Source organism: Hippopotamus amphibius, chromosome 6 (assembly GCF_030028045.1).
Source record: "Hippopotamus amphibius kiboko isolate mHipAmp2 chromosome 6, mHipAmp2.hap2, whole genome shotgun sequence".
NCBI lineage: Eukaryota > Metazoa > Chordata > Mammalia > Artiodactyla > Hippopotamidae > Hippopotamus > Hippopotamus amphibius.
This window is the reverse complement of record NC_080191.1, coordinates 101,226,499-101,253,460: the sequence shown is the minus strand read 5'-3', so window position 1 is coordinate 101,253,460 and position 26,962 is coordinate 101,226,499. Positions and strand designations below refer to the sequence as shown.

The 26,962-nt window shown below is 44.6% G+C and overlaps 1 protein-coding gene and 1 non-coding gene across 10 annotated transcripts in view; one reads left to right on the top strand and one right to left on the bottom strand.

Moving 5' to 3' along the window:
• NEK11 (NIMA related kinase 11) overlaps positions 1-26,962 on the top strand; it is a 246,032-nt gene that overhangs the window by 198,607 nt on the left and 20,463 nt on the right. For 8 of the 9 annotated variants that reach the window (XM_057737901.1, XM_057737900.1, XM_057737893.1 and 5 more), the window contains one exon: positions 1,038-1,134. The exons of the other annotated variant lie outside the window; for it this stretch is intronic. In XM_057737901.1, the coding sequence (XP_057593884.1) occupies positions 1,038-1,134 (97 nt within the window). The remainder of the gene's footprint in view (positions 1-1,037; positions 1,135-26,962) is intronic. 9 annotated transcript variants of the gene reach the window in all.
• On the bottom strand, positions 26,463-26,566 carry LOC130856187 (U6 spliceosomal RNA). The gene has a single exon (XR_009054482.1). It is a non-coding gene; the product is annotated as a U6 spliceosomal RNA (small nuclear RNA).

Genomic DNA, 26,962 nt, shown 5'->3' with positions numbered 1-26,962 from the left:
AAAGTGCGCTGCATGCCCCCAGGGGATGTACAAAGAAGGGCCCGTGTAAGAAATGATAGGATTTGCATTTAATCTTTTTAATTTCAAAATATAGGGGGAAAGCTTTACTCATACCCAAAGTGGGAGTTGGCCCTCACTTCCTCATTTGGTCCCAAAAGCAGACTCACGTGTTATATGAGGGAAAAGCAGGGGTTTCACAGCGTGGGTACATTGTCTGACAAAGCAACTACATGGACATAGTTTACAAATGATCTTAGGGCTCCAAGTCTTCTCCTGACAGGATGAGGCACCTTGTGGGAGGCCTAAGGGATGAAGACACGGGGAGGACTCTGCCCCCCTCCCTCAGCTCCCATGAAGACCCACCTCTGCTGACCCTGCCTCTCACCTGGGGGCAGCCTCAGCTTCAGTGTTATTTCGGTTGATGGAGTATTTCTTTCCCATCAGCTCTAACATGTTCTGTAAGAGCCTCCAGGGTATCTTGGTAAAAATTGTGGCTCTCAGCAGATTTTCTAACTCCACAGCTTTGGTAAACAGCTCTTTACCTTCTGCACCCAGCTTTGGCCTTCTGCTCCGTTCTGCTGAAGTTCAAGGCTGCCGATGGCCCCCCGGTCAGCATCTTGCCTTCCACTGCAGAAAAGCTAATGCTCAGGTGTGAGGTTAAGATAAAGGGAAAACTGAGCTTATTAGAAAAAACTCCTCAGTCATCAAAGGAAATTCCACACCTGCTGAAAGATACTGGCCAAAGGCTATAGATGTATTTCCCCCTGCGTATCTAAAGCCCATCTTTTAAATAACGGTGTTTGTTTAAACAATCCTTTTTGAGAGAGGCTTTGTCCTGGAATTCCTTGTGCATGTTAAAGCTGTAAATAATCCTGTCATTTGGAATAAATCTATTAATATGCATATCATAATTGAATTTATCTCCAATTAGCGTGGCATCACCTTGTGGCCAAGGTGGATTAGCTTCTGTTTTCTGACTGCCCTTGAGGTTGCTGAAGTGCTGATGGTGTCAGTAAGGGCTGTCCATTGATTTTCAGACACAAGGACCGTCACCAGCTCAGCTCCAGACACACCCTCAGGACCAACAGTTTTCAACAGCGCAATGGCCAGGACCAAGATGAAACGCATGCAGGAGTAAGTAGCATGTGGCCTGACCCCACAGAGAGTGCCGTGTGAGAATGTGTGGACAGAGTGTGATACTGTTCTGTTTGGTTGCCATGAAAACCGCAGCTGTACTTTTCTAGAAGCAGCTGTGAATGGAATGTACACAGCTCAGTTGAAGAGGCCTGAATCTGCATGGGAGGCGCTGGCTGTGGTCTGAACGTATTCCCCCCAGAGTCATGTGTTGAAATCCTAACCCCCAAAGGAGACTGTATTAGTAGGTGGGGCCTGTGGGAGGTACTTAAATCATGAGGGTGGGGTCCTCAGGAGTGGGATTAGTGCCTTGTAAAACAGGCTCCAGATGGATCCCAGCCCCGTCTGCCATGTGACAAGGCCCCAGCTCTGACCCAGGAAGAGGGCGTCACCAGAAGGTGGCCATGCTGGTGCCTTGATCTAGGACTTCCCAGCCTCCAGAAGTGTAAGCAAAAAATGCCCATTATTTATGAGCACCCAGCCCGTGTTGTAGCAGCCCAAACAGACTAAGACGGCACCTGTTATAAACTTCTTGGCAGGGAGCAGACCACAGCCTCCTAGTCTAACTTCTCTACAACTCATGTCTCCAGGTCAGGGGTGGGAGACTCCTCTGTCAGGGCTAGGTGGTGAGTATTTTAGGTCCCATTGTCCCTGTGATTTCTGTTACCATTACAGCTCTGCGCTTGTAACACAAAAGCAGCCATGGACAGTGTGAATTCACGAGTATGGCTGTGCTGTAGTAAAACATTGTTTTTAAACTGCAATTTGAATTTCATATAATTTTCAGGTGTCACAAAATGTTATTCTTCCTTTGCTTTTTTCGACTATTTTAAAATGTTCAAAAGTTCTTAACTCACAAGATGTACAGAAACACATATCAGGTCAGATTTGGCCTGTGGGCTGTATGGTTTGTGGACCCCTCCTACAGATGTTCCAACTCAGAAACTTCTCTCTAAAATCTACTTCCTCTATTGGTGCTGGTTGAATAGTTAGGAAGTTTGGCAAAAGTTATTTTTCAGTCAATTTGCATTTATATTATTCTTGCAACAACACATCACCATCCAGGCTGATGACTGGAAACAAAGTAGAAAAAAATGCTGAAAATTATTTCCAAACCTCAAGCTGATAATGTGTTTAGATGTCTGTTGTTTTCATGTCTTGCCTGTACCTGAGTGGTCACCTAGTAACACAGTTACCGTGGCAACAAGAGACTCCCAGGATCTGGAAGTGAGGGAGTTTGGATGAAACTTTCCCGCCCCTCCCTGCTTCCATTCGTCCTTCCTGGGAGGATATTATGGAGAAGGCTTTTTCTAATCTTCCAGTCGATAATCTTGAAAGACAAGAAAAGTGACTCGCCTATTTCGCCCTTAAAATTTAATAATGTGGTGTTGTCAGATTTTTGACCTACAACTTCATTACTTTCGCAAAGTACACACCATCTCCTTTCCTAGCATATTACAAAATGCTTTAAATAATTAAAATGAAAGCAGTTTTGCCAAATGAAGTGCCCAAGATGCATTCCAGTGATTTTATTCCAGTATTCTGTTTTCTTCCTTGTTGCTTGACTGAATTTGACCAAGTGCTTTCTGGCTCACCTGTGTAGTCTGAGCTGCTCCCCCATGGATGGTACTGCTCCTCTCACAGGATAACGTGCCACGCCCTTGTAGTCCATGTCACGGAACCCCACACCGTTCCAGAAAAGGCGAAGAGGAAGTTGAGGCTGCAGGGCTGAAGATCTTCAGAGGATGTTGTATTTCCTCAGGTTCTGAGATTTAGAGCAGAGCCAGAAGAAAGGGAATCTTTCCTGGGTGATGAGGTACTGGCCGCATCCTCAGCACTTGGACAGCAACTGTTGGGATGCGAAGAACAATAAATGGCATTTGTCCCCAGGGAGATTATAATGCAGGGAAAGCATGAAACTTCAAACTGGAAAACTAAATAACAATGCAGTGGTTATGTAATCTGAGGTGATGGTTAAGGAAAGTCCCCAAGTGGGACCATAGCCATGTGCCAAACTGAGCAGACAGTGAGGGCGTCATGGTGAGAAAAGGAAATCGAGGGCGTCTCTGGGGGAAGCCAGAACCTGACCTCGGCCTTAACAGAGACGCAGGATTTGAAGGGTGAAGAGAAGCGGGGAGCTGGAGGCCAACAGATTTGGAGTGTGAGTCTTACTTTCACCAGTAGATGGCTTTCTGAGCTTAGGTAAGAGAGGTACAGTTTTCTCATCTGCAAAATGGACATCATATTATTGCCACAGCTGAGTCCCTGGGAAGTGGACTCTGAGATGGGGATTTCTGTGCACGAGGTCTGTGAGGGGGTGTCCTCGAGGCCAACATCTGCAGAAGGGAGGACAAAGGAAGCAGAGGGTCTCAGTGGAGGCCTCCGCTGGTTCCACAGAGAGCTCTACAGCTGGGCTGACCCTACAGGGCTTCCCTGAGTCGGGGTGAAAGGGCCAGGCCTATACAACCCCAGGTCAACCAAGCACTGGATGTGGGCTACCCCGGAAAGGGACTGCGACATGGTGTCATTCAGCCAAGACAATCCCCACAGGGGCTGACGACTGAGGGCAGACCCCCAGGGGCACCCCAGCAGCCGAGGGTATGTGCAGGGCCTGCGGTGATGAGTCAGTGACAGTGCTCATAAAACTGCTGCATGTGAGAGGCATTCTTAAAGGAAAGTCAAGTGTTTGGTACCCACCTCTAAAGAGTAAAGAAGATAGCTTTTTATTCAAAAGGTGATAAGGAAAGGAACCTGAGGGATGTATTATAGGGATACTAATTACATTAAGTGAATCATATTAATGTTTTTATTTTGAAAAATAAGCCTAAGAAAAGTTGTAAGAATAACAGAATGAACACCTATATCTGCTTCATCTAGATTCACCGATTATTTTGCCACATTTGCACAGTCTCTCTACATCTATCTATATAATATATATGTAAATTATTATAATTATTATTATTAGGTGTATGTAATTTGAGAATAAATTTCATTCACCATGATTCTTCACATCTAAATATTTAAAAGTGCAGCTCCTGAGAACAAGGACATTCTTTTATAGAATCACAGTAAATGATTAAATTTAAGAAATTTCACATTGATATGCTATTTGATATACCAATCCTATCCAGCTTTTACCAACTGCCCCAATAATGGCCTTTATAGCAGCTGTTTTTTTCTACCCAGGATACAAACCAGGCTCACACTTTGCATTTGGTTGTTACGCCTCTTGGTGTCATTTCCTCTGGAACAGGTCTTCAGTTACTGCCGCCTTTCATGATACTGACATTTCTAAAGAGTGCAGGCCAGTTGTTGTGTAGAATGTCCCTCAGTTTGGATTTGTCTGGTATTTCCTCATGATTAGATCCAAATTATACACTCTTTATGGTATCCTGTATGAGTGATGCTGTGTCCTTCTGAATTTTTAAAAACTTAATTTTTGGAAGTTGCAGACATATACAAAAGTAGTCAGAGTAGGATAATTAATCCCAATGGGCGCATCAACCAGCTCAGCAGTCGCGACTCATGGCAAACCTTGTTTTGTCTCTACCCCCATGTAGTCTCCCATTTTGCTTTTAAGAACGTACCGTTCATCAGATCTTTTCACCCATTAATCTTGCAGTAATACGTGAATTTTAACCTGCTGTCTGACATCTTCCCTTGGATGTTCATGAAGCATTTCAAACTCAGGATGTTCAAAACCAAACTCCTGATTTCCTGAACCACGTTCACTTCCTCCACAGCTTTGCCCATCTTTACGTAAGAAAGGTAGGACCTAGGTAAGAGCAAACCTTCCAGTGTGTGTGGCTTCAGGGTACCAGGCAAATGGCTTCATCCTTTCCTGCTGTGAGAGAGCACGGCTCTGCAAGGAAGCAAGGAGGAGCAGGTGATGACTGCAGTGCAGTGTTCCACAGGGCCCCTCAGCTGGGAACCCCTGGGCTCAGCAAGCACAGATGCATGCAGCCTCAGGCAGAGGGTGGCCCTGGCAGCGCAGTCAGGAGGGACGGCCAGGGCAGGGGACAGCGACTGCTGGGGTTTACGTCCCTGTTTCTCGTTACTAGCGCGTGTCCTTGGACAAGTTACCCAACCTCCTTGTGCCTGAGAATTCTCATCTGTAAAATGGGATGATTCCTACCTCCTGGGGCTGTTTTAGGGTTAGTTGGGATTACAAATGTATGAAATGCACTTAGGGCTCTTCACGGCACATAGTAATGCTCAATAAACGTTAACGACTTAAAATAGACTCTGGATACACTTGTGGTTGCTTCCTTTTGAAAAGCCCTAAGCAAATATCTGAAGGTGTTGTCATGTGTTAGCCTGCTAAGTGATGTTTTATACCTGAGGGCATCTGTAGGCAAAGAAGCTGCCTGTGAAGGCATTTATATAGCATTTTTAGCATGCAAAAAGAGGTACCAATCCACTGGGAAAATGTCATGAAGTTGTTGACTATAATAGCCAGCCATTTACCATCCTCCAACATTTCTCTTCCCGTCGGGGGCCACTTCTTATGCCTGCTGGGAAAGGTCCACAAATGGAATGTCCCTGCTGGGGCCCAGGCAGCACTGGCTTTGAGCAGTTGTTGCGTGGTACCACTCAAAGTTATTGGGATATCCGCAGAATCGCAAGTAATAAGCGTGGCCGAGTAATTTCCATGGATGTTTGAAGAGATGTTGCTATTCATGTGTAGATGGGTGGGTGGATGGGCCTCTGTGGCTTCACGGACTTCCTGAAGCCTGTCCCTTCAGGGCAGCAGTTTCTGGCTTTCTGTTAGGGAGAGCTTTCTTCACCACCATCAGCTGCACTCAGTTCCAGGCCTGGCTGCAGGCTTCCACTGTGGAATGACAGGGTCGGCTTTCAGCAGGCAGTGTGTAAGTGACACACTGTTGCCGAGGGACCAGTCCTGTAACTCACACAGCCCGAGGCAGCGAGTCAGGCACAAAGGGCTTGTTCCGTCAGAGTGAAGGGTGCTCTTGGCCTTCGTGTGTCAGGTGATCCCACTGGCGTCCTCAGCCTTGCTACTTAGAGTGCGGCCCGCAGACCAGCAGCATGGATGTCACTGGGAAGCTTGCGGGAAATGCAGAATCAGAATCTGCATTTTAAGACACTCAGGTACGTATTACACTTTGAGAAGCACTGATTCAGGAGGATTCCACCCTGGGAGGAGTTTATTACCAGAATATGACTTGGGATCAATCTTAATAAAAGCCAAGTATTGTATGAAAATATATTTCTATTATGTATGTTTTTAAGGCCTCAGTTTTTTAGACTTTTTTGTTTACTTGTTTTCTATTGATTTTATTAAGGAAGAGATCATTTATATCTAGTAAAACTCACTCTTTTTAGAATATGGTTCTATGAGGTTTGACAAATGCATCATGTTTTTATTTGCATACAATAAAATTCACTTTTAAAATTATACAGTTCTGTCAATTTTGATAGATACATATAAACGTCAGCACCATCCCCCTTTATAGTCTTTCTCCTGTCATCCCTGCCCCTGGCAATTGTGTATCTGTTTTCTGTGCTCAGAGTGTTGCCTGTTGCAGAATATCCCGTAAGTGGACTCCTCACGTAGCATCATAGGCCCCAAATGTCACTGGATAGTAGTTGTGAATATTGGTGCAGATCTATGAAAAGTCATGTGTTAGACCCTTGTTGTTCTGAATCCCTTTATTTCCCACAGAACTGTTGCAAAGGGAGGTAGGTTTGGGGTTAAGCCTCGGGCCCCTCAGAGCAGCTGTCCCTAAGGCTTCTGGACCCATGAAGCCTAATGTTAGAGACTTGCTACCTGGGGAATTCTGAGGTTGAACTTCGCTGGGAGGGGCCTGTCAGGTTCCTGCTTTAGTGCCTGGGGACAGTGGGGGTAGGAGTGGCCTCCACCATCTTGCTCAGGGGACCAAGTTCTAGGGCTGAGATCCACCTCACTGAGACCAGCCTGTGAAGGAGAAGCCATGCAGAAGGCCTGAAGGTCTGGGGAGCTTCTGAGCCTGTTCCTCCCATTGGAGGCTGACGCCTGAAGAGCATCTGCCCCTGGAGGGGAGGGTCCTCTTGTGGTGGCCACACTCTGGATCAGCTCCCGTTGCCAGTCCATGCCCGCGGCAAAGGGGGAACAAACTGCTGTCCGCAGGCAGGTGTGTCCCCGCCCTGGAACTGCAGCGACACAGACACCAGGCTTCTTGACGCTGGCCCACAGCTCACTGGTGCTCTGCTCCATCTTTTTTAGGCTTTTCTCCCCATCTGTTTCATTTTGCACAGTTTCTATTGCTATGTCTTCAACTTAATCTCTTCTTCTGCAATGTCTAAACTGCTATTAGTCCCATCCAGTGTATATTTTATCTCAGATATTGTAGTTTTCATCTCTAGAAGTTTGATTTGGGTCTTTTTGAAAAATGTTACGTCTCATTAACATATTCAGCATTTCCTCTATTTGAACAAGTAGAATATAGTTATAATAACTATTTTAATGTCCTTGGCTGCTAATTTTAACATTGATATCATTTCTGGGTTGGTTTTGATTGATTTATTTCTCTCCTTATCATAGATCATATTTTTCTACTTATCAGTATGCCCTGTAATCTTTTACTGAATGTCAGGCATTGTGAATTTTTCCTTGTTGGGTCCTAGATATTTTTGTATTCCAGTAAACAGGCTTGACCTTTGTTTTAGGATTCAGTTAAGTTACTTAGAAACAGTTTGATTCAGCTTTGTTATGTGGGACCAGATCAGCAATTAAACGATCCTTGATTATTGCCATGACGGAGGAAAGACCCTTCTGTGTATTCCACACAGTGGCCAGCGAGTTAACAGATTGGCTTGGTGGGTACGAAGAGCACTGGCCTGGCTCTGTGTGAGCTCCAAGCACTGTTCTCTCTAACTCACACTGTTCTTTCCTTCCCCTCACACACATGCACTGATCTGTGCTAAGCTGAATCATTAGTTTCTGTGGGGGTACACAGAGGCTTATTTATTTTAAGTTTTTAGAAACTGGTTTTATTTTATTACTGTTGTTTCTTGATTATGTAAAGTGTTTCCATGAGTCCAAAGTCAAATTCATAAAATGGCATATTTAACGAAGACTGGTCTCTATCCTTGATGCCTTACCCTAAAGGCTCCCGTTTCCAAAAAGGGAATCATTTTTAAATTTTTTATGGCTCATTCTTTCACTTTTAATATATATTCAAATATTTTTATCCTGGAGAAATTCGTAGCACATTAGAAACACTTTTGTTGGCTTCACTTGGCAGTGTGTCCTGGAGATCACTTCGTGGTCGTAGGTAGCAATATACTTCATTCCTTCTCATGGCTTCCAGCATTTCCTTCGTGGGGATGGACTGCTGTCTGTTCACCCTGTCCCCTAGATGAACATGTGGGTTTCCTGGTCCTTCACTGTTACAGTAGATCTGTAGTGAATAACCTTGTACTTTCAGCTTTTCTGTTTTGTTGCCAGTTTACGTTTGAGAGAGATTCTGTAAGTGAGATTGCTTGGCCAAAAGAAAAATGCGTAGTATTATTTTGGTAGACACTTCCAAATGTCATTTTGCATTCCTACCAGTGGTTTATGAGAATGCCTTTTCTTCAGTTTCCCCACAGAGCACATTATCAAGCTTTTTTATTTTATATTATCTTTCTCTGTCTGTATGTCTATCTTTTTTGTAAGTGTAATCTTTTACTGTGGGGTCTATTTTACTTGCTTTTGGTATATTTTTTGGAATTTAGGAAGCTGTACAGTAAGTCCCTTACGTACAAACGAGTTCTGTTCTGAGAGCACATTCGTAAGTCCAATTTGCTCGTTAAGTCCAACAACGTTAGTCTAGGTACCCAACTAACAAAATTAGCTATATAGTACTGTACTATAATAGGTTTATAATACTTTTCACACAAATAATACATAAAAAACTAACAAACACAAAAATAAAGAAAACATATTTAATCTTACAGTACAGTACCTTGAAAAGTACAGAGTGCAGTACAACAGGGGCATCCAGGGGCTACAGAGAGCGGACAGGGAAGAAGAGTTCCTGACTGGAGGAGGGAGAGGAGGTGGGAGATGGTAGAGCTGAAGGCTCGTCAGCAATAGGAGACGGAGGGTGAGCTGCAACTTCACTCGCACCTGACTTTGTTGGAACGCACGTTCACATCTTTGAAAGTTCGCAACTTGAAGATTCATATGTAGGGGACTTATTGTATTTTCATGTCTCTCAGTAAACACACTTGACAGTTGGGTACACAGAACGTCTCCAAGTCTAGATTTGGAGAGGAAGGGAAGAAGCCAAGTTTGGCCTCAGGTTTCATCTGAGATTTCCAATACAGTCTACCAGAGACATTGCTTATTGGGAGTCAAATAGTGTTGCTCACACACATGGATAAAAAGTGATCCTTTTTTTTTGCATTTAACAACTTAGCAAGTGACTGTTGTGTGATTTATCTTGATGAGGTGAAGGGATTCGTAGGGCTGTAAATCCCTAAATGTGGCAGGAATCATCTCTCCAGGGTGCTGATTTTGGTGTCATAAGTGAGATGATTCACATCAGTGTAGTGATGGTGTGTCACACGCCCATGGCACTGCTTCTCCCATAAGGAGGCATTTAGTACGTAGTCCTCACTGAGGAACAGGCAAGAAAGATGGTGCTGAGGGAGCTGCCCCATACCCTGGTTGTTTAGTGGGCTGCACCCATGACTTACCTGTGCAAGCAAGCCCATCAAAGTGCATGCCCTTCCGATGCTCAAAACTGGCTTGTGTATTTGTGCATATAACAGAGGCCTGTCCTGGCCAGATGGCACTAGACGGTGTGTCGGCTGCTGTGACTGCAGAGCCTTGCTTGAGAGCCTCGGAGCTGTGGAGAGTTTCCTGGCAGTTTCATTGTTGAGCTCTCATGTCAGCTGTTTGGAAAGGTCTTGCCAAGGTCAGAGCACAGACCTGGCAGAGTGCTGTGATGTGGGCTGAAGTCAACTCTTAAGAAGCTGTAGAAGGCACAGGGAGACTATAAGTAACACTGAGGTCAAATGTAGTAATTGCTCCAGTCTTGGATAGCTGGCTCACAAGTTCTTGAAATTTTTCTTTCAGTTTCAATCACAGGAAGACCTTGACCAAGGAAGGTCAAAGTGAAGATGAGAAGCCCATGACCTTTATTGTTTTTCTCATTAACCTGATATATAGCTCATGGCACAGGAGCAATCACTTGTAAAAGTGGTGTTGGAGCATTAAGCTTGCTAAAAGTGTTTCCAATGTGGAGTAGTATGAGGCTTGTAATAGTCTCAGCTCAGGCTCTGAACTGGACCAAAGCCACAGCAAAGCTTATGTGAGGGAAGCTGGCTTCCCCTGTGCCAGGGAGTGGTCCAAACCAGACACCCAGCTGACATCACATGCAGCTCTTACCACATGTCTGTGAGGTGGGCAAGACTCCCCATTCTAGAAGAAGGGGGTTAAGAAATGTTCCCACTGTCATACAGCTAGTAAGTGGCAAAGCTACATTTCAAATAGAAGCCTAGTTAATTTTAAAACCAGTGCTGGGAACCACTGCCAAGGGGAGACGGTGACAGTGGGAGCGAGTGACACGAGAGCCTGGGACCCGTCAGGAACTCTTAATCACCACCAGCCTGCTTCATGCTTTGGAAGCTACTTGTTCTCATTTGGCGGTCACCCCATTAAAGAGGAAGAATCTGTAACACCCAGGCCACAGCTAGTGTGCAGGCCCAGTCTGCTGCTGTCAGATTCTCTGCCCATCACAGGCTTTTCTGGGCTGGTGGGTGTTTGTATTTCGACAGCATCTTATTCCCTGAGCTCAGGCTTCTCCTTGTCAAATGTAGATATTTAATACAAAGAACTTACTATCTTAGGCTTTCCAAGTGCTTTATGAGTAAAGATCATTCTGTCTGACTGACTGAAATAACCCTTCAGTGGAGAAATAGATGAAGCATGGTTCTTTTCTCCCCCACTTTTCAAATCTCATTGAAGAGGTGTTAATTATGCCTCCAACATTCCATTTCTTTAATAAAAGGTCAGCACTTCTGAAGGAACTGCTGATTGAAACCAACATTTCAATTTCAAAACAACAAACAAACGCTTGTGTGTAAGGAAGGCTTGGTGACCAGCAAACGAGGGCTCCTTCACCAAAGAGCAGCCCTTCCAAATATATCAATACATGTTTAAGGTTTAAGAGATCCTTTAAAGAGCCAGCCAATCTTCTTCCTACTCAGCTGTCTCAAGGTCTGTGATCAATTAATTGTGCTTTTCCTGAGACTCTGTGAGATGGAAGGTGCTAAGTGTCATGAGGTGCGAAAGGCAGAAACCTTATACCCTAGTTAGGGAGACTGGACACCCTGAGTGGGATTCACAAGACTAGGGTGGATGCAAGTTCTGCCCAAGTGGAGCCAACACCCAGGAAGTTCAGAGGAGGGGCTCATCTCCTGCAAAGGGATGGACAGGCCCTTGCATTGCCCCGCTGATGCCTTCTCTCTCAAGTGGACCCATTGTGTCTGTTGCCTGTCCTAGGAATGACTTTCCCCTTTGTATGAAGGCAAGGCTCAGCCTCACGCTGTAACCCACGTGTCAGCCAGCTTGTCCTGCCCCTCCAGGGCCAGGGCAGCTTAGGCTGAAGTCCTAAGTCTGCGTCTCGTGGTGGTTCACAGCCCTTCCCGAGACATCTGCATGTCCTTGGGTATGGTGAGTATCTTCTCTGTCTCTGTTGCCTCCATTCTGTGCCATATTGGCTTACACTGAAAATCTAGCCTCTTTATTGATTTTCCTTAACATCCTTACTCATCTACGTTATCTGTGAAGGCACTGGACCTTTTTTGACGCTTTGGAAGCTTGTGGTAAAGGCTTCATGTCACAAGGACTTAAGCAACTTCAAATAATCATCAGGCATCCCTGTTCTTAAAAATGGTCTTTTGCTTCCTGTTGCAGGTAGACTCACTGAGATGATTTCCTTCCAAAAAGTTTTCCTCTGGGGACCGACTCCCTGGATCCACACATGTCAGAGGGGAATGAAGCAGGACTGGGCAGAGGGATAAGCTGGGGTGGCCCTGCCTGCAAAGTTGTCCCACGTTGGCTTGAGGGGACTCAGGTCAAGAGCCCTGCACCCACCAGTCACCGGCTGCAGGAACACAGGGAGGGCATGAGTCCCGGTGAGGCAGCTCTTGGGCTCAGCTGAGGGCAGGTCCCCAGGAGGGCTGCCTGCCGGTGTGCTCCCAGCTGCTGGGGAACCAGACTTCAGTCCTAATAAGGGATCTTGAGGTACGGACCAGCGACCACTGCGTCCCCCAGGGGTCTCCAGTCCCACATTCATCCCCATTTTCTGGCATCTGTTGCTTTCCTCCCTTTCTCGGAGCAAAATGAAATGTTCTCAGGCCAACATCTGAGGCTTTCCTTCTGTGCTTGGGCTTCACTCACTTCTCTGTCCTCAGGATCTCATCTTCCCCCAAAAAAGTCTTCTGTACCTGTTTTTCTAGACACGTGTGTGTGTGTGTGTGTGTGTGTGTGTGTGTGTGTGTGTGTGTGTACCAGCCGAAGTTTAACACACTTGTGCCCTAATTCCAGCTGTCCTATTTCAGTAACAGTGGGAGGCATCAGAGGTAAATTGTTGAAATGAACAGAATGTGGATTTTAGAATCTGAATAATCTGGGTTTGCAACTTGGCTCCTCTTCTTACTCTGTGGCCCCTTTCTCTTTGCCTCCAAGCCTCAGTTTCTTCACCTGTGAAATGGAGGCATCGTTAGCATGGGTATCAAATAGCGCTCTATTCAGTGGACACCAAGCAAAGGCTAGAAGCCTCCCTGCTCACACCTCTTGACTGACCTTACAGTTGCCACTCTACAGCCCAGACTTAGGAGCTGGTGTTTAATTGACTATGAAAATGCTTGTTCTGTTAGGTTTTTTCACAAATTTCTTTTCACAGATTTGAAATCCTGCTTCCAAGCAAATGATCCTAAAGAGCCCCTGTAGCTATTGTCAAGCACAGAACAGATGTCCAGTGTTGGGGGGCAGGGGGCACAAGATCAAGGACTTCAGGGGCCATGTTCACGTTCATGGACCGGGGCTTCTGCAGTCTTCCCGGTGTCTCCCTTGTTCGAGGTTTTTTCTTCTTAGGGCCATAAACCAAATATGTTCTATGTCTTTGATTCCCATTAAGACCATTACTGAATTATAATAAACGTGTACTTCTCCTAGCTGGAGGCAATAGGCATTATTTTGAAACAAGCATGTTGGTGATAGAATTAGAATGAATTAACACAGCTGTCCCTGTATTATTGTGAAATATCTACAGTCTTTTCACTGTTGAAAACCCTAAACACCACCAGGAACCACAGGTTGAGGAGAAAGTCTCATGTTTATTGCATTTGTTGAGTTTTGACTCTCGTCCTTTTTTTTTTAATTCCAGAGACCCAGTTTACTTCATTGGCTAGATATTAATTTAAAATATTGGAGTAAACAGTGTATTACTAATTACACTCTTGAATGCGTTCAAAACTCTGCATATTTGTATAATCAAATTCTTTTAAAAATGTGTTTCTTCCAGTTTTATTGAGCTACAATTGACACACAGCTCTGTATAAGTTTAAGGTGTATAGCATAACAATTTGACTTATTGTACATACGTCATGAGATGAAGACCACAATATGTTTAGTGAACATCCAGTATTTTTTATTATTTTTTAATTTACAAAATAAAAGAAAAAGAAAACATTTTCTTTCCTGTGATAATCTTAACAATTTTCATATACGACACACAGTGTGTAATTATAGTCACCATGCTGTACCTTACATCCCGGGACTAATTTATATCATAACTGAAGGTTTGCACCTTTTGACTGCCTTCATCCAGTCCCCCCACCCCCACCCCGGATAATCACAAACCTGAACTCTTCTACTATGAGCTTATTGAAGTATAATTGACCCACAACAGTCTGTTAATTCCAGGTGCACAACATAGTGATTCGATATTTCTATATGTTACAGAATGATCGCCGTGTTAATCCTAGTTACCGCCTGTCGCCGTACAAAGATACTACACAGTTATTGACTACATTCCCAGGGCTGTACATTTCATCCCTGTGACTCATTTATTTCCACCTGGAAGTTCATACCTCTTAATCTCCCTCACCTGTTTCAGTCACCCCTCCCACCCCTTCCCGTCCGGCAACCACCTGTTTGTTTTCTGTGTCTATGAGTCTGTTTCTGTTTAGTTATATTCGTTCATTTGTTTTTTAGATTCCACGTATAAGTGAAATCATATGGTATTTGCCTGTCTTTATCTGATTTATTTCACTTACCATAATAACCCTGAAGGAAGGTCCGTCCATGTTGTCGCAAATGGAAAGATTTCATTCTTTTCTATGGCTGAGTAATATTCTATTCCATTCCATTATATATACATAATGTGTGTGTGTGTGTATATATATATATATATATATATATGTTTGTATATATAAACATCTTTTTTATCCATTCATCTATTGATGGACACTTAGATTGCTTCCATATCTTGGCTATTGTAAATAATGCTGCAGTAAACATATATCTTCTCGAATTAGTGTTTTGTTTTCTTCAGGTAAATAACCAGTAGTGAAATTGTTGGATCATACAGTAGTTCTATTTTCAACTTTTTGAGGAACGTCCATACTGTTTTCCATAGTGGTGCACCAATTTACATTCCTACCAACAGTGCACAAGGATTTCCTTTTCACCACATCCTCACCAACACTTGTTATTTCTTGTCTTTTTGATAATAGCCATTCTGACAGGTGCGAGGTGATATCTCATTGTGGTTGTGAATTGCATTTCCCTGATGATTAGTGATGTTGAGCATCTTTTCATCTGTCTGTTGACTGTCTGCCTGTCTTCTTAGGAAAAATGTCTCTTCAGGTTCTCTGCCCATTTCTTTTCTTTCTTCTTTTTTTTCTTTTCGGCTGTGTTGGGTCTTCATTGCTACGTGCAGGTTTTCTCTAGTTGCAGCAAGCAGGGGCTACTCTTCATTGTAGTGTGTGGGCTTCTCATTGCAGTGGCTTCTCTCATTGCCGAGCATGGGCTCTAGATGTGTGGGCTTCAGTAGTTGTGGCACACAGGCTCAGTAGCTGTGACTCATGGGCTCTAGAGCACAGGCTCAGTAGTTGTGGCGCATGGGCTTAATTGCTCCATGGCATGTGGGATCTTCCCGGACCACAGTTCGAATCCATGTCCCCTGCATTGGCAGGCAGATTCTTAACCACTGTGCCATCAGGGAAGTCCCTCTCTGCCCATTTCCTAATCAGGTTGTTTGTTTTTTAATATTGAGTTGTATGAGTTTTTTTGTCTGTTTTGGATATTAACCTCTTATTGGATATATGATTTGCAAATATTTTCTCCCATTCAGTAGGTGGTCTTTTCATTTTGTTGATAGTTTCCTTCACTGTGAAAAAACTTTTTAGTTTGACGTAGTCCCATTTGTCTATTTTTGCTTTTGTTTCCCTTGCCTGAGAGAAGATCCAAATATATATATATATATATATATATATATATATATGTATTGCTAAGATCAATGTCAAAGAAAAATTGCCTATGTTTTCTTCTAGAAGTTTTATGGTTTCAGGTCTCATGTTTAAGCCTTTAATCCATTTTGACTTTATATTTGTACATAGTATGAAAAAGCAGTCCAATCTGACTCTTTTGCATGTAGCTGTTCAGCTTTCCCAAAACGATTTACTGAAGAGGATGTCTTTTCTCCATTGTATATTCTTGCCTCCTTTGTTGTAGATTAGCTGACCACATAAGTGTAGGTTCATTTCTGGGCTCTCTGTTCTATTTCATTGATCAATGTGCCTGTTTTCATCCCAGCACCATACTGTTTTGATTACTGTAGCTTTGTAGTATAGTTTGAAATCAGAGCACATGATACCTCCAGCTTTGCTCTTTTTTCTCAAGATTGTTTTGGCTATTTGGGATCTTTTGTGTTTCCATACAAGTTTTTAACTTATTTGTTCTAGTTCTATGAAAAATGACATTGGTATTATAATAGAGATTGCATTGAGTCTATAAATTGCCTTGGGTAGTGTGATTATTTTAACAATATTAATTATTCCGCTCCATGAGTAGCATTATCTTTTCAACTCATCAACCAGGTCTCTCCACAGACTAATCGCACTAGGCATAGGAATAGATTTTCTCAAGCACATCAGAGGTGTCTCAGCCTCTCTGTTTTGCAGTGCTGATTATGCCATGGCTTTGGGGCCCTGCTCTAATGCTCAGTTACAGACGCAGCCTGGACTGCAGCATGGATAGGAAGCTGAGCTCACGTGGTCCTGTCTTACTCTTGTCAAACTATGCACCCTCATCAATTTCAGGGCAGAAATGAGACTGACAAAAGGAATTTCAGGCAAGGCAGGGCATCGTCTCTGCATCATCTCACAAGAGGAAAGAAGAAAGGATTACTTTCTAGTGTACTTTTGCAACAACAGTGTTCTGACCCCAGGAGATTATGATGTACATCATGGAGAAAAGCAGAGAACTGGCTGATATTTGAGGGGAGCAGTGCAGGTGAGAGACTGCAGCTTACAGAGGCGTAGGCTGCTGCCCAGGCCCAGGGCTCTGTCTCCCTTGTCTCTCACTCAAGTCATTGGTCCTGGACAATTGTCCACTAGTGTCCTGGGCCCAGGGTTGTCCCCTGCTGTTGCAATGCTGCCAAACTCTCTTCAGCTCCACCAGGCCCTTGATGCAGGAGCCTCAGGACAGCTTGTTATCAGGCATCCAGATTGCCACAAATCTGCCCAACTCTATGAGATCAGAGGACTCCTCACAAGGGAAGTTAAAATCTTATCCACTTATCTTCTAATCCTACACCTCCTACTATGGAATCAAGTTCCAGTCTCAGTTTACATCAAAGCCCTAGAAATATGGACCCAGCCCTCAATAAGCAATGTTAGTCCTTACTGCCTTCGGTAGCATTTACTGAGCCCCTGCTGTTTGCAGAGAATGATGGAGTGAAGAGGGAAATAGGAGATAGAGTCTTTGCCTTTGAGAGACTGAAATTTTACTTAAAAATTTATTCTCTAACTCTTTGTCAAAGGGATCTAAAAATCAAATTTCCAGTTGACACATATGAAGAGCATATTTTTTGATTGGAGCTTACCTCTAACACCCGAGAGAAGTTTAATTTTTACATCAAATGCAATATACAATAAGCCTAGTAAAATAATATATATAGAAAATGAAGATCAGGGAGAAGTGAGGGGTAGTCAAGGTGTGACAAAAGTTGCTGTGGATGAGTGTACAGTGTGGCTCTGAGCTTCCAGGAAGCCAAGTCAAAACAGAGAAACACAATACAGTTACTAGTTTTCATTATCAGGAACGTGCCTGTTATGGTTCCTCAGGGAAGACAGAGCTTTTGTCTTTATATAGTTTCAAATAGAGCATACTGAGTGAAATCACACCCTCAACAATCCTTCTGCAGGAAATGCAGATGTGAAGTTCATAAAGGTGACTTCCTTGGTGACAAAAAGCCGTCCTATGATGAATTAGACCACGTAGTCTTCTAGGGGGTCTAACTCTATTCAAAAGCAAGACTAGGAGGACTTCCCTGATGGCGCAGTGGTTAACAATCTGCCTGCCAATGCAGGGGACACAGATTCGAGCCCTAGTTCGGGAAGATCCCACATGCTGCGGAGCAACGAAGCCCATGCGCCACAACTACTGAGCCTGCGCTCTAGATCCCACGAGCCACAACTATTGAGGCCACATGCCACAATTACTGAAACCCACGTGCCTAGAGCCTGTACTCTGCAACAAGAGAAGCCACCACAATGAGAAGCCCACACACTGCAACAAAGACCTGCCACAGCCAATTAATTAATTAATTTTTTAAAAACTTTAAAAGAAGGTAAGACTAGGAGTACCTACAGAATTTACAATCTGTCAATTTTAATTGGAATTAAATGTTTCCTTCTTTCTTTTTTTACTAAAAATATATTGCCCTTGAAGAAGGGTTAAGAGCAGAAAACCGGAGGCAGATTTTGATGTGACGTCTCTGAGGAATAAATGACAGGGATGCCTCGGGCTGATTTGATGAGCATGTTTCCCTACTGCCATGCATGAATTAACTAACTCCTAATCAAGGAGTGTTAAAGAACAATCACTATTATAGATGTCCTAAGAAAAGCCGGACACAGAATAACATCTGTCAGTAACTCGATGAGGAGCCTCTTCAGCCTTCAGGGAGGGGTCCTGCTGGGCTGGTTTGCCCGTGTGCAGGCCTTATGCATATAAGCCTTATCATACATATACACATATATGTGGATGTGTGTACATATATTTTCCGTAATAGCCAGGAAGTTCTTGATATATTAAAGCATGGAGGGGTTTCTTAACTTAGAACTGTCTAAAGACATCTCAAGTATTTGCAGAACGTGATCAACTCTACCTTTTGGCATGAGAACAGTTCATGAATGCAGAAATCGGAGGGCTAAGTGAAAGGGTGCAGAGGACAAGATGGAGGGAGCACAGTGAATTTCCACCTCCTTCCCTCGGCCTTGGAAATTACTTTTTCACTGCATGACTTGTCCAGTCTGGTCTAGATTTTTCTCCTCCTCATATGGTACATATTTTGTTGGTGGTCTTCTGCATGGCCCACTCTATTCGGGACTGAGATGATCTATTCTTTGTATCAGGGTAAAAGTTATTTGTATTTGCACCTAAGGATTGGTAAGATTCCATTTAAGTGCAGTCACTACTGGCTAGTCTCTGTAACTCATGTCCCCTCTAATGCACTGTGTAAAGTGCTACTTAATTCCTCCGGGATGTTTTGTGCTATTTTCTTGACGTGTAGCTCTCTGGACTATCAGGACTCTTGGTCTCTGTGTGAATATTTTGCCTTTATGGTATTGGGAAAAACATACGAAAATTCACTGGTGTACATCCCTTCCCAACTGAGTCTTTGGGAAAAACCAAAGCAACACAAAGTTGGTCTCTGAAGTCGTTACTTGATCTACTTTAAAAAGTCATAAATGAGTCATTTCCTAGTTGAGATGCAGGCTAACACTGATCTCCCACAATCAGAAGCATGGACACCATGACACTGGCTGTGAGACCCCATTAAGCAAGGTAGGAAGACCAGGAAAGTGTTCTCATTAAACACAGCTCCCAGACAATGAGGCTTCATTACCCCCCGAATCATACCAAGATTCTTTTAGACTAGGTTGTTTGGGTACAGGACAAGTGCCCTGGAGAGAGAGAGAGAGAGAGAAAGAGAGAGAGAGTGTGTGTGTGTGTGTGTGTGTGTGTGTGTGTGTGAGAGAGAGAGAGAGAGAGAGAGAGACACAATTATCTGCCTAAGTGGAAGGGTGGGGGATCTTCTGCCAGGCAGCCGAAAGAGCATTACGAAGAAAACTCCCCTGTGTTCAGCAATGTGAGGGTGAAACAGTGTATTTGGAAAGGCGAATGTGATTATATGACTTCCTTATTGCATTTTGTCCATGGAAAAAAGATAGAGATGACTTACACAAGATTCTTTGACTCCTCGGCACAAAGATTAGGTAATCAATAAGTAACTAAAGGATGAGTGAGTGGATAAATGAATGAAATATGGGTTTCTTCCTGATGTCATCGCCACGTCTCCTAAAGATTGCTCACTCATCTATAATAATCCCATAGATGGACTGTGATGGGATTTAAGGGCAGTTTTCAGACAACCAGAGGTTTGTTTTCCCTGGATGACACATAGGGCTGCAGTAAGGAGCAGGGTTTTCATGTGAGGCTTGATGCGAGGTGTTCATAGGAGACAGTGGGGCCTCAAAGATGAATTCTTAGGACTAGATGGGGAGAGATTTCATAGATGAATTCACTGATGAACAATTTTTAGCTATTACCTTCTAAAGACTGTATTGTTCTTAATCTCTTGGATCTCAGTATTTTTTTTAATTCTTAACTTTTACTTTGTACATGACAAATATCCTTTCACACTTAAAAGTGAAAAGCAGTGTCAGAGGCTCTGGCGTTTGCACCTCTTGAGTGTCAGCTGCAGTGGGATGTTTCTTGGCTGCTTCTGAACATCAGTAGAAGGAAGTACAGGCTGTATCTCTGCAGAGAAAATGACAAATACAGAAAATACAGGAGTTGTGAAACAACATAATAGGGCATCTCGAGCAGTTTGTATCTTCCAAACTGTACTTGAAAATGATGTTTCATTTTTTTTAAAACTGTTGCTGTCAGTACCTCTGACGGAATGTCTGTAAATGTTGACAGCCCAGCAGTTGCTTCTAGCTCCGCAGCGTGAGGACCACAGCGCTTCTTCCTAAGCCGTGGCTGGAGGGAAGGAAGTATCCACTGGCCCTGTTAACTGTTTTCCTTCTCCCACAGACTCCACTGTGGAGGGTCCCTTGCCCTCTGTTTACACGTGCTCAGAACTGTATCAGCCTTGGGAATTTGGCTGGAACTCCCAGATCACCTCTGTGACTTACCAGCTCTGTAGTTTTGAGTGACTTGCTGAGCTTTCTGCTCCATAAAATGGGAAAGATAATGTTGCCTACTCTCATTTGTTTCTTTTTTTTTTAATATTTATTTATTTACTTATTTGGTTGTGCCGAGTCTTAGTTGCAGCAGGTGGGCTCCGTAGCTGTGGCATGCGAACATTTAGTTGTGGCATGCGAACATTTAGTTGTGACATGCACGTGGGATCGAATCCAGGCCCCCTGCATTGGGAGCATGGAGTCTTATCCACTGCGCCACCAGGGAAGTCTCCTCTCATTTGTTTCTTGTGAATCTTGACCTCAATGCGATGAAGCACATGGAAGCCCACTGTTGTACTCCAAGTTGTTGGCTGAACAGCAGTGATTGAATCATGTTTAGGAAAATGCATGATTATGCAAGAACAGAAGTATTAAAGAGTGTGCTGCAGTAGCAGATGTCTTTCACTTAGAGGGAACACTCTAGACCAGCAGGAAGAGTACACTTCTTGCAAACGTTTGGTGTATGCAAATCAGCAGGGTCTGGGGACAAACGTACTGGAGAAGAGGAAGACTTAGTAACAGTGGTAAATCACTGGCTAATTCAGTGGAAGCCCTCAAAAGCTAGAGATGTTTTGAATTTATTTTTTTACTTTAAAGAACTGGCTGACTTATGTTAGGAAAATATTAGAACCTGTCATAATTACCAGGTAGGTACAAAAAACTCAGAAGATAACCAGGCCACAGTCATCCAAGGAGTTATGAGTTTTGCCCATAAAATTTTAATCACCCAGGAGAAAGCACCTAAAGCCAAAATGGGAGTGGGGGGTGGGGGGGGCGATGAGGATGTGTGATTGTCCTGAGAAGGAGACCCAGGTCCAAACTCTGACTTTTTGCCAGTAAACAGCTGTATGATCTTGAGCAACGGCTTTACCTCTTCGAGATTTAATCTCATCAGCTGTAAACTGAATAACGACGCCTCTTTCCGCAGGTTGAAGTAATTAGGTAACACACGCTAAGTGACCAGCACAGTGCCTGGGACCCGGGAAAGGGTAAGTCACAGCCGTTTCTGTGACCCCACCTCCAGGGGTGGCCTCCTCCCCCACATCAGCAGCACTGCCTGCCACACTGATAGTCATCAGACTGTGTCCAGCCACGGTTTTCAGTGCTGGACGCTGACCAGCACAGGCTGAGTGGGCAGGTGTGATGTCCAAACTGGGAACACTGTAACAGTTCCCGTGTCACAGAGACAGCGTAGCATCTTCCTAGCCTTTGGACGTTTAGTCTGGGGTGACAAGCAGTCTGGGGGACAAGCAGCGTAGCTGTGAGCTCACTTTACAGATGACAGGAGTGTCTTCAGCCCATGGACACAACAGACCTAGACTCCAAGGATCCTGAGGGCTGGTCCAGGCAATTTCCGTTTAGTGCGGTATCAGGGTGGGTGAGGGCTGCAGGGATCCTTTCTCTGAAGAATCTGCTCATAGCCTGCTGCTGTCTCTTTAGAAGACACTGAATATTTGTCAAATGAATGTTCAGCCAACTCAGCCTCTAACTGTAGCTTCTTCATCTGTAACAAGCACCACAAACCTCGAGTTGATCCCTTCTAACCTCGAGTAGGGGCAAGGGTGATTCAGCCAATAGTCTCAGGACCCTTAAGGTGCTCACGAGTGCTTTATTCAGGATGCTTTAAATAGGAAGACAAAAAAATGAGAGGCAAGGGAAATAGAGAAGACACAAGAAGTATTTCCAGTCCTCGTGTTACAGACAAAGCAACACGTCTGACATCTTTTACACATTATGTTTCCACGTGTGCAATCTTGCTGTTTTAAACCAGCACAAACAAAAGGGACTTGGGAACATGCCTGAGCAGGACTTGTGCAGCACACGGCTGCCTTTCTCCTGCAACAACAGGAGTGTTTTAGTGCAAAGTTTGGGTCAGAGTGTTGCCCCCTGGTTGACATCTGAACCAAGCAGCACTTCAACATTGTGGTTTTCCTAAAAATAAACGAACTGGAAATTTTTTCCACTCCTTTAAAAGTATTTCAAATCGAGATGCACTTACTTTTTAGTCCGCTGTACAGGGAAATAAGTGTCAGCTGCCAACCCAACGTTGCTGGCATTTATTCTTGTAATGACAGAATTCTCTTCATCTAATCACACCTGGGATTCTGGTCATAATCTCTCTCATTGCTTTCTTTCAATTTTTCCATGAAGAAATGGTGGAAAAGTGTGGTGCGGTGGGTGGGTGTGTATGCATGAGTGTGTGAGTCTGCAGGTGAGTGTGTGTGCATTGAGGAAGTTAAGATGTAGAATCCTGTAACCACCACCTCGCATCCTACTCATCCCATTTCCTGTTAGGGTGTGGGTAGCAGCGGATGGAGGTGGACGGTCACAGAACAACCTTCTCTTGTGCTCATCTTTGATGTCCTGATAAGGACCAGGTGGCTTGACCCACAGCTGATTTAGTATCAGATCACACAGCAGATCTTATGAGGAAGTCTTCTGTGTTGGGAGAACACGCCTTGGGAAGGGGCCCTGGCCAGCCACTCCACCAGCCTCTCCACAGGCAGGGCCGCGCTGGGAGAAAGACACACACCAGCTATTCTAGTGGAGGGGGTGTGACACAGAGTTGTGACCTGGGTATCAGGGAGCTAAGAGGACAGAAGGGGACACTGGCATATCACAGAGGAGCCAGCGCAGGAACAGCTGCCGCTGAGGTCGGAAGAACAGAAGGACGAGATCGGGGCAGTGAAAACCTCAGATGCTTGGGGGAGAGGCTCCGGGCTCAGAGACTCGGACCTTCCCTAGGAGGCTCCGCTCAGCTCGTGCTGGGGGCTCTGAGCTTGCCGAGGGGCTCCGTAGGGTGGTACCCAGGTTTCAGAAAAAGAGGGTGCCAGCCACTGGTGCTGGGTTCTCGACGGGTTACAGGAAGGCTGAACATGCTGGAGAAACCAGACATGGGTTCCGTGGCGGCGGGCGGGGAGCGGCCGACACTCACTGGGATGGGAGGTGAGGTCCCCCGCCTGCCTCCCTCTGCCACCCGCTGCTGGAGGAGGCTGGTAGGGAGCGGTGGCAAAGCGGCTGGTCAGCAGAGCCGGGCTGCACGCCTGGGCCAAGCGGGGAAGGGTGGGTTTGGAGCTGATGCAGTAGCTCTTTAACTGGCCAGCTTGCCCGCCCACCCACGTCAGAGGCGCCCTTGCAGCAGACCAGGGTTATGTGCTTCTTGCTGCTCCATGAAACCTGAGCAGTTCCTTCAGCATCCTTGGTGGAAAAGAGCCTTGACATTCAGTGTCCTGGGACAGGGTTTTGTCTGGCTCCAGCTTCGCATTTCTCTTAGTCATCCATATAGAGGCGTAAAGAGCCACATGGCTTTCTGTGTGTGTATATGTAAACATAACTCTCAAAAAGCTGTTTGTTTTCTTTCATACACCAGGTAGACAATCATTTTGTGGTTGTTATAAACATGCAGTTCAAACATCCTAATTTCTTTTTTTTCTTTTTTTACAAATTTATTTATTTATTTATTTATTGGCTGTGTTGGGTCTTCGTTGCTGCACACGGGCTGTCTTCTAGTTGTGGAGAGCAGGGGCTACTCTTCATTGTGGTGCGGTGCACGGGCTCCTCATTGCAGTAGCTTCTCTTGTTGCAGAGCACAGGCTCTAGGCGCATGGGCTTCAGTACTTGCGGCACATGGGCTCAATAGTTGTGGCTCACGGGCTCTAGAGCCCAGGCTCAATAGTTGTGGCACATGGGATTAGCTGCTCCATGGCATGTGGGATCTTCCTGGAGCAGGAATTGAACCCGTGTCCCCTGCATTGGCAGGCGGATTCTTAACCACTGCACTGCCTAGGAAGTCCCCATCCTAATTTCTTGAAAAAGGAAAGAAACATTATGCCTCTCTGATTTTCTACTCAAATAGAACTTTTTAATGCAAATGAAAGCATGAATCTAGCATAAAAACAACCTAATTGCTAACCATCATATATTTTAATGATCCCTAATTAGAGCAAAATTTAAAGTGAATACAAACATGTTAGAAATTTTTCTCATGGATCCTTAATTTGTATCTATTTCTCAGAAAGCTGACCCTGTGTATCCCCCCGGGTTTTAGAGGAATATGCCATTCACTCACATCCAACCTATTTCTTAAATGCAGACACCTTTCTAGGCATAAACACAGAGGATACAGTGAACAGCTTCATCAAGTTCTGAAGACCTGTGCTTCTCTAATTCTTGTCCTCTTGATTATGTTTTGAAAAACAGAGCAAGCATTCACTAGTTTTCCTAAGGCTTCAAGCCGCAGCTCCTATTTGCATAGTGATTGTGTGTGTGTGTGTGTTCTCGGGTATCATCTGGGCTCTCTATCCTTGGGCAGAAGCTGAGAGAGGGAACAGCTAGCCTGCCAGCATCACGCACTGTCTGGCTTGGATCAGAGAGGTGAAAAATGTTCCTGTCAGCTGAAGCCTGTGAATTTTTGAAGTTAGCATCTAAACTTCTCTTGATGTGCAAGGACTGACGGCAAAGAAATGATCACACAGGAAGAATTAAATATAAAAGCATCCTGGTTCCTAAACATACATTAACAACCTCAGCTTTGCCGGATGTAACACTTCAGAAAATATCTCGGTGGAACACAGGGAGGTTGTACAGGAGCTTCCGAATGGTTTAATCCCAACGGAAGTGGCAATGCTGTAAAGCCCGACTGAAACTACACGCGTTAATCCATTTTGTTCTTCTCATCCGATAAAGAAAGTAATGGGTGCGGCCTCCATCCCTCCAGCTGCAGGCTGTGGGCGCCCTCTGGACTGAACCAAAGGCAGGTAATTGTCACTTAAACCTCAGACAGTGCCTGTGATACCAGGTATTATGTAAATCAAGGAAATATTGAAGGACAGAAGTTATTACTGACTTTTGGAGAAGAAGCAAATAAAACATGATCTGATTTAAAAGTGAGGGTTCCTGTAAGAGTGGGGAAAGTAAGCACAGGTTTCATGCAGCATTTGTTTGGTCCTCGGGCTGGGTCTGGTGGTTGAAGCAGCAGTGACAGGCTGAGCCTGCTCCTTACTTTAGCACCTCATAGCATTTGCAGGGGGCATCCCTGGCTCTAACAGGGATTCTCACCCCACTCCCCACTGATTGCGGATGCTCTGCCTGTTGTTTCTGGCAAGGGGCTTGTCCACTAAGTCCTGTCCCTCAAAGTGTGGGCCCAGACCAGTAGCATCAGTGTCACCTGGAAGCCCATGAGAAATGCAGAATCCCAGGCCCCACCCTAGACCTACGGAATCAGAATCTGCGTCTTAAACAAGGATCCTCCGTGAATCCTTTCTGTGCCCACAAAAATCAGAGACACACTCAAATTGTCCTCACCCATGTCTGGCCTGCCCACACTGCAGATTTCTGTGTACTGTATTCCCGCAACAGTCTGCTTGCAACCTTTGTTCCTGCTTTCTCATGATACAGCTAACATGTAACTTTGTATAAGGGTAAGGTGTACACTAAGTTAATTAAACTAGTAGGTCATTAGTCTGATGTGGCTCTGATGCTGTTGCAGCGGACCCAGCAAACCAAAATCTAATCCTGTAAGTGTCTCAAGGTTACAAAATTGAAACCTAAGGACAACCGAGCACAAACCACCAGCCAGGCTTGAAGCTGCAGCCGGTCAGTCCCTCCTCACTTCGCGTCTACCTTTTCTCTGTGAAGTCTCTCCCTGAGCTCCTGTCAGTGCAGGCTCCTCACCCCTCCTAATTTCACACCACTCCATTCAAATCTATTTTTGCTGAATAAACTCTTAAATTTCTTAATATGCCTCAGTTTATCTTTTAACATGTACAAGGTGATAATTTGATACATGTACATCATGATTTGATACACTTACCACAATAAGGTTAGTGAATACATCTGTCACCTCACAGATACCATAAAATATGGAAGCCTTCGCAGAATCGCATGTCATCCTCAGACAGGGGCCATGCTGACCTCCTCTGTGTGGTTCCAGTTTCAGCATCTGTCCCGCCAGAGGGAGCACCCTGCCTCCAACTAAGCTGATTTTCTGTTTTCGTCTAATTCACTAACTGCCACATGAATCCTTCACTGGCCTTCACTCTCATTTTCATCGCCAGTCTCTCTTCCCATTAGATCAAATAGTAAGGTGGAAAGGAAGGAAGGGAGGCAGGGAGGGAGAGGGGGCAAAGGAAGAAAGGTGGAAGGAAAGAGAAGGAAGGCAGGAAAAAAAAAAGGCAGGAAGGAGGGAAGGAAGACAGAGAGGGAAGGGCATAGGGAAGGAGGGAGGGAGACCCAGGTTTCATGGCTCGGTGTGTTGCTGGAGCTTAGGAGCTCTGTTTCAAACACGCCCATGCAAATGTATCCCATCCACTATTTCCATCTTAAAATGAAGCAGTGCCTTCATACAGTGTTCAAG